The sequence below is a fragment of the Lepisosteus platostomus genome, chromosome 19, assembly GCF_059453375.1.
Source record: "Lepisosteus platostomus isolate fLepPlt1 chromosome 19, fLepPlt1.hap1, whole genome shotgun sequence".
NCBI lineage: Eukaryota > Metazoa > Chordata > Actinopteri > Semionotiformes > Lepisosteidae > Lepisosteus > Lepisosteus platostomus.
The window spans coordinates 3,872,288-3,885,718 of record NC_142629.1 but is presented as its reverse complement, the minus strand read 5'-3'; the positions used below and the strand labels follow the sequence as shown (position 1 = coordinate 3,885,718).

The 13,431-nt window shown below is 39.3% G+C and overlaps 1 protein-coding gene and 1 long non-coding RNA gene across 33 annotated transcripts in view; one reads left to right on the top strand and one right to left on the bottom strand.

Annotated features, from left to right (window-relative positions):
• Positions 1 to 13,431, bottom strand: part of rbfox1 (RNA binding fox-1 homolog 1) — a 644,752-nt gene that overhangs the window by 48,729 nt on the left and 582,592 nt on the right. For 30 of the 32 annotated variants that reach the window (XR_015928571.1, XR_015928572.1, XM_088613235.1 and 27 more), the window contains one exon: positions 633 to 776. Coding sequence is in view for 30 of the 32 variants with exons in the window: in XM_088613235.1 (XP_088469361.1) it covers positions 633 to 776 (144 nt within the window). In the remaining 2 variants the exon portion in view is untranslated. The remainder of the gene's footprint in view (positions 1 to 632; positions 777 to 13,431) is intronic. The other 2 variants (XM_088613243.1, XM_088613232.1) reach the window with 1 other exon arrangement.
• On the top strand, positions 770 to 2,776 carry LOC148644906 (uncharacterized). Its single transcript, XR_015928573.1, has 3 exons — positions 770 to 857; positions 968 to 1,038; positions 2,595 to 2,776. It is a non-coding gene; the product is annotated as an uncharacterized LOC148644906 (long non-coding RNA).

Below are 13,431 nucleotides of genomic sequence, written 5' to 3'. Positions count from 1 at the left end.
ACATGGTACTATCGTGACATTGGAGAAACAATTAAAGATTCCTAGTCTTTAAACAATATGCCAAATTTTCTTTAAAGGTAACATGTTGCCGATATACCTAGATACCTTAATATTCACATTTTGCTTTCAAAAACTAGCAATAAAAACTTACTTAGGGCAAATACTGCTGTTATTCTTTGTTCTAAAAGAGATTAGTAGATTTATCAGAATAAACTGTTTCTTTAGGATGTCCCACAAAGTGTGTGTCAGTAACCTACTTTTTGCTATGTTCAGAATGGAGCAAAAGGGGAACTCGAACACATAATAAGAGAGCACTATTTTTGTGGCTGAAAGGACTTTCAACAGAAGTAGAAGAGTATTGAGCTATTGGTGCACAGGAACCAAATGCACTTTCATTAAAAAGCAACTTTGAACTTTGAATGCAAGAATGGAATAGCACCACCTAACCCTGCTTTGCAGCACTGCAAAATTTAGAAATCTGAATTTAACAAACCGAACATACATAAAGGATCTAAGCCAAGAATGTTGTTTTCTTCGTATAGAACATAAACAGCTGAACATCTGAAGTAGTAAAACCAAACTAGCTGTAAAAAGTGACTGGGATGTTCTGAGCTGGTGTGAAGTGTACTTACGCCAAACATTTGCCTGAGATCCGGATCCCGGAATCTGAAGGGGATATTTGAGACGTGGAGCCTCTTGGGCTGTGTTTTGTTTTCTGTGTTGTCGGAGGACTGCGTCTGTTGCTGGCCGTCGGTCTGTGCTGCATCGTCTGTCTGCTGGTGAAGAGGAAGGTGAGAGGAGCATGAGAACAGTGTGTCTCTCTGAAGCTGCTGTTCGGAACTCTGTGGGTCCCTCAGGTCCGTAGCTCAGGAAGAGCAGCAACATCCCAGCTGCAGCTCAGTGCGTTGTGGGCTTTACTTTTTTATTTTATTTATTATTTATTTGCTTAGGTTATGTCCTTTTCAAGGGCAACACTCAATACGGAAAATGCACATTGACAAGTCTAAGGACAAGTTGCAACTGTGCAGATACAGTAAGGTAAGAGTAAATACTGTACATAAAATGACAATAATGCTAGCACAAACTTGAAGAGAACTGAAGTGCTATCTCTCTGAGAAAACTGTAAGAACTAAAATTGCTTACAGACAGTGTGGATATAGAGTCCCCAGATCAAACACCCTTATGGTATGTATGGGCTTGGCTCTGGAAACACAGAACTTATTGATGTTAAATCCCATAAAAATGACCTGTTTTAGAGCAAGACAATCAAACACAGAGGATCATTTTACATTCTAGTAGATTTTGTTACAGCTAATCTTCTGAAGTATCTGACCAAATGTACAAAATAATAACCCAGCCTTCTCCTTGAGACATGTTTGGCAATGCTGTTTCTCTGAGATTCAACCCAGGTCCCGTTCATCCTCTAGACGTGGACACTGTTTTCCACTGAAGCGTCAGACTTTGGCTGGACAGCAAACATTCAAGTCAAAGTACGTCCAATGACATTACAGACATGCATCAGTGCTTGGTTTGGAGTGAAACCAGGAAATAAGTGGACAGGCTTAAACTATGCATTTATTGTTTATTGGTCTTAATTCACTACTACTTTTAAACAAACCACACTGAGAGATTTAGCAAACTGACTGACCAACGTAGTGGTGGTGGGAGGCTATTTCAATTTTGATTTGTGGAATAATGTCAAGATGATTGCCTATTTTTCTTTTAAATGTGGAGCCCGTGTTAACATATTTCTCTGGCAGAGCAAAAAATATCTTGACGTGAAGAAGACCTTATAGTCAAAATGTCATCTTTCTAGATAAGGCACTCATTTAAGGCAAATTTGAGTGCGTGGTGAAAATCATCTCTTTTACATATTCAAGTACTGTATTTTGTTCACGCTTCTTTGAAACATCGGTGGAATGCCGCGATTTCTGAAAAGCTGACATATCACTCTTTGACATAAGACCTACTGAATAAATATCACTGTTACAGGAACGAGAATCTATTCACCTTTCTCTACAATAATAGCATGCAGAATAATTTGCTGGAGGAGTTTCTTGAAAAAAAATGAAAACACTTGGTCTTGACATAAAGAAGCGTATCGACTCTTGAATGATATAGAAAGGAAATGCTCGACTACCTATTATATGAAACAAAGATGGCAACATTATTGAATGTATCGATGCATAATGACTTTCAAATATTTGCCTTTGATAATTAACAGTACGTGCAGCGATTGAAAGTTTTTTCTTTCTTCTCTTTCTTTTTGGTTAATTCAATTTGGAAACAAGATTTGTTCCATATGGAATGCAGCACAACAACAGGATTTATCCATTTAAATAAAATCTAATTATGAATTATAAGGATTATGATTAAGGCACATTAAATTATTAATAGTATTACGTCAATAGAGCTGGAAATTAAATTTATCATATTTAGCCAAATAACACTTTCGAGAAAGCACCGTGGGTGGTTTTGATAACAGTGGATACCAGTTAATTAATCACGTTGAAGTTTGTGACTTATATAATAGAAGCCCATGGGTAGAGCATTTGTGCTTTCCTCCGCCGTAACACTTTTTTTTCCCCCCACAGTTTCCCATGGAAATCTGACTGCTGTCTCCGTTTATTACTCTTCTCCGGCTCTGATGCTGGATTTTTCAAGTCTGCTTTCTGAATGCAGGCCTCCTCTGCCATAAGACACAAGCAGAAAGGCTGACAGCAGCATCATCCCTCGCACAGCTACAATATAAATCAATAAAACCACCTGCTGCAAACATTATTATTATTATTGTTGTTGTTATTATTATGCATTCATTATACCACTATTTTCTCTGTCAGCATGTTCGCAAATGCAGACAATTCTGTCCCTATCTTATCTGCTGTGTTAGATATCAATCAGATTGTTGTCTGTTGGCACCACACTTGTATTGTTCTGAGAACTGAAGTACATCCGAGAAGAAAAATGAAAAGAGGAAAAAGTTTGATGTGCAACCAAAAACATAATTTATCTAACATGGCACCAATCTGTTCAAATGGAGAAAGAGGAGTGTGTTATTAATATATTAACTCTATTAACTAGATTTCAAGCACGCTCTCTCACTTTCATCAAACTGCATGACTGCAAACTGTGCATGTCCATCAAAAATAATGTTCTTATTTTATCCAAGAAGAACACAGGTCATGGACCTGTCTTTTAATTTCATTTAATCTCAATGGAGGCGTAGCTGCTTAAAACGTTGAACATGACTCATCATTTTTTCCACTGCTTACAAGCTACAAGACCCGAATAATGATATTAAAGGAGAATCAATGAATCGACCCACCTGCGGACTATGCTCAGTAATCAGTCTTACTAATTACCGACTTTTATTGATTAATTAACAAGTGAGCTGTGCAGACAATATTTGTACCTCTTTATTGAACTCTTCCAAAACAGGGTGAGGGGTGGGTCTAAAAAGACAGATTGTGTGTTTTCCATTTTCAGTGAATTTCCACTGAAACAAGATGTTTATGGGACAATACAAAGGCAAACCGGATGAAATAAGTGCTTCGGTTTCTTCAAGATGTAAGAAGAAAGAGAAGTGCAGTGGGCTTGTTTAGCTGTTAGCTCCTCATTGATCCAGAGGTGCAAGGGTAGAGAGTTCAGCACCTGCTGAAAGCAAAGTGCATGTGGGGGAAGTCAACATACTGTACGAACAGGCTGCTTAGTCAGAGCTGGGCAGCAGCGATGCTCCTGTTATTGACATTTACCTTCTTTAAGTCTTCCTCTCATCAGATCTTACAGTGATAGTGTCACAGTGAACTCCACGCAAGCTTCACACTAGAAAGAGTAGGCCAATTATCAGGTAGCAAATACAGTAAGTGGAGAGCAGTGGGCATAATATTGTATCTTTTTAGTAGTTTCTCACAGGACTGAAAGTGTAAATGTGTGCATACACACCCATGAAGCCCGTGAGATGCCATTATCTCAGTGGAGTGGCTAATTAACTGAGTAATGCTCAAGCTAAGGTGGGTTTATCTTTCTGTATCACTAGTGCTTATTATTTATTAAACACAGCTCCAGTGTTAATTCCTCTAGGTTGAAGTCCCATATCATAAAATGATTAAAAGTGAAACAGAGGTGAACCGGCAAGACAAATGCTGGCACTTGACAAATAACTTTGTAGTTGTAAGGTTGCTGAGTGCAGAGTGAGGAGTGACAATCCTGTGCTATTTTTTTTTCCTCTTCAGTACTCAAACATTATGGCATGTTTTAAATCTGAACATTTCAAACGTATATATGTTTATATATAACCCTAAAAATGTTTCACATGTTGAGACTATTTTATCATCATCATATTGTATCCTTTCAGGGGAAAAACTTTAAAACCCTTTGCAGTGCATTTAGTCAATGGCCGTTATTGGCTGAAGACAGACAAAGGAACGGTTAAAGAGTTTATTTGATGATGTCGGGCTGCAAATGTTCATTTTTAATCACCTTCCCATCGATTACACGCTGGAGGACAGTTAACCAAAAGGCAAATTAATGCAATTAGAAAATGACTGCAGCTGACGGGAAGCACCCATTGCCCAAAACTCTATTTTTGTATAACAACGAAATATCAACATCCCACTCTCGACTCTTGATCTTTTTTTTTTGCATCAGAGTTATCCTGATTTGTCACCTGACCATCACGTTGAGCACATTTGTGACTGTAAAGGCCGTTTCATTTAGATGCACCAACGTAAAGCAAGTGTGTCGCTAAGGATGGATAGGCAGGGTATGTTGCTGAAGCATCATCATCGTTGTCTGGCCAGAAGACCACTCCATGGTGAGTGAAGCTCACCTCTTGGCTGGGTTCCATTGCATCACACCAGCTGGAAGAGAATGGACTTTGTTCTGCCTCTGGTAGTGAGGACAGAGGAAAGTGGAAAAAACAAGAAATGCCCAGTGTCGGCTCTGCATCCTCTTTCAGGATACAGTATGTAAGCGACGCTCCTTCACAAGCTGATTTATTTTCTGCTTCCTTTTTTTTATTGTAACAGTCTCTAAGATGGCAATTGACAGAGATCATATTTTAATATCAGATCAAAAGCTTAAGGACTGATATTTCACTGATCTATCTCTCATCATCAGACAGTCATCTCTTCGGAAGGCTTTGGTTTCTGTTCTCCAAGGACATCATAAAAAAAACAAACCACATGCTCCGTATACAGATCTTTCATTGCCAAAAGTCTTATTAGTCTTGTTAGGACCACATTGAAATAACTTGTCTGCTAAACACAGTTTTGCAACAACCCAATTTGTGCTACTGGGTTATTTCTAATGCATTGTGCAATACAACCAGAATTTAAATATTCAGCAGATGGTAGCGCCAGATTTGAAAAAGGGATCACTAACAATGATGAATTGTGCTTTCCAGTCTCTGGTTTAGACTCAAAATACATTTTAATGTAGTCGGAGATCTTGCCAAAAAACTTAAGCCCATGTTTGCAGAATTCGAATGAGTTAAAAAGCCCTAAATTCTCTATGCAGCGAAGAAATCTCACTACTATGATGCAATGTGGAGGTGTGGGGGTACTTATGTTTTCTCAATGTGAAAAACTCCAGTTGCCAGCATACAGAACAAGTACAGTAAGAACATTCTTTCTTTTGTGACAGATGATAAATCAGAGATAAGTCAATGGATAATTACGTAAATACGTCTTATATCATATGGAAATTCACCATCTTTTCATACAGCATAGAACCCTTAAATTAAAATAAAGCCAAATAAGACAAACATATCTCAAAATAATTCTGTTGAATGTGATACAACACAACACACAGCTAGAATGATCAATATATTTAAATAATAGAGATAACATTTAATTGATGGAAATGGCCATTTTACTGGTATTTTTTTATTATTTGCTTGCGGGTATCTGTGATCCCATTGCAATGCTCAGAGAGAAATTCCAGGGGAGGGTCCTCGTACTGTATTTCAAAGCACTACACATACCTGTAAGTGGTACTGTATCTCTTTTTTCAGGTGTAGTAGCACAGGTCTGACACTCTCACTGTCAGCCAGATTTGACAGAGCAGCTAAGCAGTGATTAAAGAAAGAGCACATTCATGCACATGCATGGTAGCATGGTAATAGAAGCACTGTTTTGACAAGCAGGCCATGAATTAGCCTAGAAATAAGGATATCAAGCAGGGTTTGGGTTAGAAAAGACCCTAGTTAACCTCGCCTTTGTTAGTTTTCAAAAACAAACATCTAAATAGCTGAATAAAGGGAACTCTCCCAAAAAACATGGAGCCTTGTTACTTGAGCGTGTCTTTTGAGAGAACGGGATTTCTGAGGGTACAGAATTAAAATTTAACTCTTTAAAATGTCATTTTGTATTAAATAAATCATATTTTTTTCCTTTGGCATGGCAATCCAAATATAAAAGTAGAAGAAAGATATTCAATTGAAAATAATAAGGGCTAAAGAAAGAAAATGAATCTTCAAATGTTACCCTGCTTGTTTCCTTTATGTCCGCATACTTGTTTCCTTAATTGTCAGTGACAGAAGAACAAACATTTGACAGATCACAACCGCAGGCACCCTCACAGTAAACGACCAAAACTAAAAGCAATGTGTCTTGTGGCAGTGCAGTCAGTAGTGTGTCTGTCACTTTGCAGAGGATTTCCAAAGAAAGGAAAAGATTTGCAAGGAACACCCGAATGTGCAAACAAGAGAAAAGCAACAAGCACACTCTTGAAAGAAGACATGTATTACTAAATCCGGCACAGAATTTAGCAGTGCAGCCATTCTGGGCAGGACACAGCTTCTGCAGCATACTGTGATGATTTTAGAAAAAGGAAGAAAAAAGATCTAAAAGATTTTTATTTTGTCTGTTTGTATATTTTTTTGATCCCAGGGAGCCAAAAGCTGTTTATGGCTGCTTCTCCTCAGCCAAAAGGAGTGGTGACTATATCAGACGAGTCACCAGGCTGAGCTATACTTTAAGAAAATGAGACAAGAATATCCTCTGTGGCTCACGCAATTTTCTCAGCTGGAATATACAGACTCAAATTAGGCACTGTACTTTAGAAGATTACATCTTTTTTCTTAAATGCAAGAATTTATTTTAACGTGCTTGAACAGACCTTTAGTGAGCTGATAAATTGTGTGTATTTGGGGTGCCATGGGTGTAACATCATGACCCTGAGATACTGATACTTTATTACAGGAAGTAAGCGATGTCTGAGCATTCTGGGAGGCTCCTTTTGCTCAACAGAATCGCACAATGGACAGAAGCTTTTTCCCTGTTCCTTCCCATGTATCCTCCCTAAAAGCCTGTCTAGAACCCGCTGACTTTAAAAACCTGCGCCTTCAGCCTGTAACACAGCCTGTGAGCAGCCCACGTTCTGAAGGTCTTGTTAAAAGCAGCAAAAAAAATCACGCGACCCCACTTCAACATACAGCAACGCAATTCGATCTGCACGCCCAAAAGAAGTAGCCGAAAGCAAGCCAAAGCCAAAATGCTACTCACACACACGCACCTTCTTCTAAAAGCACGTTTGCGGCCATTCAAATAGTTTCTTTCGAACGTCTCTTTTCTCCATCCACCCATGCGGAACTGACACTCGGATGCCTGCAAGGCCTGTTTGTGGAGTCTGGCTGGCTGCCTGGTCAGCGTACCCAGGAGCAAGGCAGTCTGGTGCTGAGGGTCACAGAGCCCTGCACGCTCCGCTGTTGAGCTCTAATGTGGCTTTTGTTTCCTTATGTGCTGGCTGTTTGGTTTCTGTTCTGGGTAGTTGGGTAGCCAAAAAGGAGGTGTGTTTGTGTACTCGAGTGAGCCCAAAGCTATTTTTACACTTGGACGAACTCCTAGTGTCACACCACTTGCTCCATCTTTATGTTGTATCATGAAGAGGTGCAGCACCTGGGTCTTTTATCTCTGCTGTGGTGCTATTTTCAAAGACTGCCTGCCAGGATTATTTTTTTTAAATAACTGGTTCAAACATTACAGGAAGAACAAAGCAGTGACTTATAAAGTCACCCAGGGGAAATTAAAAATCCACATATTGTTGTAAGATGAAGTTTGTATTTGCATGAGTTCAAAATGAAAGTCTTGTGTATCAATTCTGCTGTTTCACAGATTTAGAATTCAAAAAAGACTACTGGGGGTACTTCTTTCCTGTAAGTTCACAAAACTGGGACTTAATATTTTCTTGCTTAAAGATTTTTAATGCAACAAGATTCTGAAAATGAAGAATGTACGGTTCTTAAACGACCTGGTCTAAAAAAAAATAGCATTTAAAAATCTATTATAATACATAAACCATTTGATTGCATGGTACTTGATAACTCAATCATCTTTGCACACATTAATATTATATAATACATTCAATCTAGTTTATTAACTAATTTACAGAACCAATGTTTGCCATTACAAGTGAGACTCATTGTGTCATACGCTAAGTTTCTCGAGCTTCCTGCGGTTCTAACAGAATCTACTTAGTCATCATATAATTGCTCAGAATTATTATTACAATGTAATAATTGTTTTCTTGCTAATACTCATTGTAGATTTCAACTGCTGTGTGTTTTGAAAGGCAGTCATGCTTATGAAAATGAAAGATAATTTAATAAATAATAATAAATGAAGAGGGAAACTAAGATTCAGCAATGAACTGGCACACAGACAGCTGATGCCGGACCTTATGGATCTCCCTTCAGTCTCCATACACAGGGTCAGAGTGATGGATCAATTAATTGATTAGGATCAGTTACCAGCCCCTCTGTTTGCTTTCAGGCTGTGCTTTCTAAACTGATCAATAGGCTACAAAGCGCTGAAAGAAGGGAATAAATCTAAAGCACTTTTGTAAAATAACCCTCCTGTCATTTCTTTGTTTTTGTGTTAAAAAGGAGAGACAAAGCCCTCACAGGTTTCCATTTTTGCAGCTATTGTAACAGAAAACACAGACCTTCTGCTTTGCCTTTCACCAGCTCTTCTGTGAGACAAGGCAGCACATTTCAGATTCATTCCCACTCTTCTGCCTCCACAGACACAGTAAACATGTTTGGAAGGCGTAATATTTCTTAATCATTTGCTGTTAAAGGAAATGGAACTTCTTATGCCACTGATCAGAACAAGCAGATGTGCGTAATTCAAGCGTATGGAACAACAAAGCAAATGTGCCGAAAACATTACATTGAAGTCTAATTAATTGTGTTTTTCAATATAAAACAATGGCAACACATTCATTGTATTTTTTTTAACCAGTCAATGATGCTGCTAATACTGTTATTTCACTTTCAAAGAGTAGTGTGGCTCCAGCCATCTTGGTTCGGGTAGGCTTACACTTCATCTTAAACGCTAGCACCTTCCTGCCCCTGCCCGCTTTGCTGTTTTTCCCTCAGAAAACAAACGGCAGACTGAAGGGGACAAAACAAGTAACAGCTTTGTTACTTATCAAAGCGTACTTTTCTGGGCAAAAGAAGTGGAAAACCTAGAACAAAAACCAAACAAATCTTCAGTAAAACTTCCAAGGCTACACTTTATGTGTTAAGAACAAAAAAAAAAGTAACAAGTCCACACAAAAAAAAACCATCAATGGAAATGAGAGACTAAAAGACTGTAAGCTTAAGGCAATTGTGCTCTGATGGAATTTGGATCAGCCCCGCAACCTTAATCAATTTCACACTGACTGTGGACACTGCAATTATCAGTGTTTACCATTCATTGATCTCACGCTGTGTTCTAAAAGGCAAACAGAGAAACGACTGCCTTCTACTCTCTGTGTACATAAGCAAGGGCACTGGAGTGAAAAAGCTTGGAGAGGGGCTTCCATATGGCAGGGATGGCAGAGAAAATGGCCTCGTGAACAGATCCAGCCCTATTCTCTGGATACACGCAAGGCTCCAGCGCTTTGCTTGCCTCAGCTGACTCTGTTAAAAACATTTGCCGGTTAGAATAATAATGAAAGTGGGAGCAAGAGAGAAGGATAGAGATTGGGAGACAGAGAGAGAGAGAGAGAGGAGGGGAGACAATAAGAAGGACTGAGAACAAGAGAAAGCAAAGGAGAAAGAAGAAAGAGGCAGAGAGAGCAAAAACCTAAGGAGACATGCTTTATTTCGCAACTACAAAAGTAACAATAGTCTACTATTAATTAACAGACATTATGCTGCAGCAAATACCTACAAAACAGTGCCATATTAGGCAGTCGGCTTAAAAAAAAAGACCGCCACGAAGAAGAATGGACCACTGCCAACACAGCTCTGCCAAAACCTCAGTCAGACCCCTAACCTAGTTACCAGGTTAGAGAATATTTTCCATTCCTTCTTCAAACAATTCTGGGAGATTGTCCAAGTAAAACATACAGAATCCGCACGTGTATACTCTCCCTGATGGGCTCGTGGCTCATGCTGTCGAACTGCTCTGAGGCAGTTCGTCTCTGACACTAGACATGTTCAATTAAAACATGTCATTTAAACAAACTATCCTGGACTTTCAACAAGCTCAGTACATCTAAGGAATCAAAGGTCAAGGAATCACTCCTGTGGAAAGGGGACAGGCTCAAACTCCTTCTGAGGTACCTTGACACAGTAATTTAATACTGACCCTTTTTACTTGTGTTTTAAAATGTTTAAAATCTATAAATGGTATTGCATGTACAGAGACCTTTTTTTTAGCAAATATATATATATAAATATAAATATATGTTCCAAATACTCCTGTTAGAAAAACATTCTCAATCTGTTTGCTGACACTCTACGCAAAATGTACACCTCAATTTACAATATACTGTAGGTCAACATATGTACTGTATATACTGTATGTGAATATTTTCAAATGTCTTCAGACCAGGTTGCATTGGAATGTTTTGGCATTGTACGCAAGGCTAAAAGATTGAAAATCTTTTGGCTTTCTAACTTTTTACTTATTTATACCTTATGTATGACTTTCTTATGTGATTTTCAATAATATATACTGCATATGGATTTCGATCTGAAATACCAATTTGCAATTGCATCGTTACTGATTTGAGTGACAGAGGTAAACAACAGAATCTTGTTTGACTTTGTTTCTAAAACGAGCGATTGTTTCTAAGACAAAACTGAAGCCCACCCCACCTCACCCACCCCTGTTCTCACTGCTCGAGCTCAGGGGGAAGACAGCCAGCCTTAGCCCACAAATGATCTCTCCAACCTGAATGGGTGAGCACCTCCTGTGGATTACATTATCTACAACAAGGCATGAGTCACCCAGACGCAGCAAATCACATTACTGAATTCTCATGAACATGTTTGCTTTTCTGTTTTGATAAAGACAGCATGCATTGGGATAAAGGCAGAGATATGTCATTTACACAAGACAGAAAGTTATTTTTTTGGTGTCTCCAAAGTTCTTTCTTATCTACTAAGCGGACAGTGTCTTTGCCCCCCTGTTAACCGTTTTAAAAGACCTCAGCTCAGACAGTGGGGTTATTATTGTTCCCTGGCCACACATTCCTCTTGATTCTGGAAGACTCCATTGGCACCAGAATTGTAGACTACAGCTGCACAAATAAAAAGCTGTTACAAATAGAGGAGAGCTGTGTTTGGGGCACAAAACAGTATATACTCATATATGAACAAGTAATGGTTAACTCCAAGCTGAAAAGTATAAAAAAGTTGTTTGGGCTGTCAAGCCTTCATCTGAAGAAAGCACAACAGCCAAAAGGTTGTGTTTCTTCTTCCTACTTCTCAGCATGGAATTAACCTTTACTTGTTCTTCTGCAACCAACGCACACAGATGCATCTGGCCGCTCAGATCTCTCTATTTATAGATTTATGTTGTGCAACCTGCCATCCCCAAAACACAGGTATCTCTATCTTGCATTTTTCAATGTAGGAAACCTGTAACCTGTAAGGTTACTGTATACCTGTAAAATTCATATTCCATGGTCCGTAAGACTTTGTTTAAGCTGGTTAGAAAGAATAAAACAATGTAGACAGAGAAACATGATTGAACAGTATTAAAATTGAAGCAATGTTTTGAGGAAAAACACTCACCACAAATGGAAAGAACACCACTATATAAACAGTGCCATATTAGGCACCATACACACAGAAGTGACACAAACTTGAAACTTAAAAGCTAAGACAGTATCTACAAGCACATCATTGCTTGTATCACATTACTAGTGGGGTAAAAGACAACTGATGGAAAGCATTATAACTTGGCTGAACAAGGAATGAGCTAGCTTATAAACTATTTGTAATTTATGGGTTTAATTTATTTTTATTTTATGACAGTTTGCACTTCAAACACACCCACTGAGAATGCGTAATTACACATATATAAAGACTCCGTTGTGAAAATAGCACAACAAGCTCAAGATGTGTACTGTATCTTCATTCAAGTCCCTAAATAATCTAAATAGAGTATCTCCTCTACAAGTTGTTTTTCATGATGAGAAGAAAAGTGGACACTATAATAGACTGTTACTGCACTAGCTCGTCTGCCTCCTGAAATGTGTGATTCTGGAAACAGTCCAGAATCTGGTTGGTTTCTGTAGGGGGTGGAGGAGGCAGGAAATTATTGTTTTTTTCTACCATGTGGGCATCATGAGAAAACAACATTGGTGGGCACAGGGTATAGAAAACCCAGAGGCTATTCCACCCCATTGTTTAAGAACAAAACGATTTTAAAGTGGATGTTTTAATTATAAAACAAACATTACACAAAATATCGGCCCATGTTTGCTAAAAAACGAAATGTTCGTCATGATAAACTGCAACATACTGTACGTCTGACTTCTCTGTGGGCGGTTCCTGTGATAATACAAGACATTTGATGCATCTGGGGTGAACCTGTTTTTTCGAGTCCCAGGACACTCAACGAACCCCCACCAGCTGGGCTGACAGACTGAATCATGTTCAACACCCCCCATATTGTGCACTGCCGCCGCCGTCTTAGGTCAGAGCATTGAGCCACCATTCCAGTTCCCAGTGTTCTCTAAGTATGTTTACACTGCCTGGTCACTTCAAATGAACCAAATGTCATGATCGTAATCCCTCCTCTTAAGGGCGCTCCATCCCTTTCGTATTTTAGTGGATTATGTGCACCTGCCCCCTGTTTGCCTCTTTATTTAAGCCTGGCACTCTCGCTATTCCTGGCTCAGCACTGGGAGATGGACGCCCGGAAGCCCACCTACCAGTGGCTCCAGGAGAGACCCGACGGCATCGGCTTCCTCACGGCGTCCTGACCATCTGACTCCGGGGCTCGGAGCGCCTGGCCTCGTTACCTTCGTTTTATTCCCTCTCCCTGCTCTGGATCCAGTTCCGGATTTTAACTGTGTTTGTTTCATCTTGGATGGACGGTTTTGGACTTTGGACTGCGCCCCAGATTCCCCCTTTTTGGACTGCCTGAACTTGTTTGCCATCGCCACACCCCCCGAGCACCTGATGACCTTAGTCACGCCCCCCCG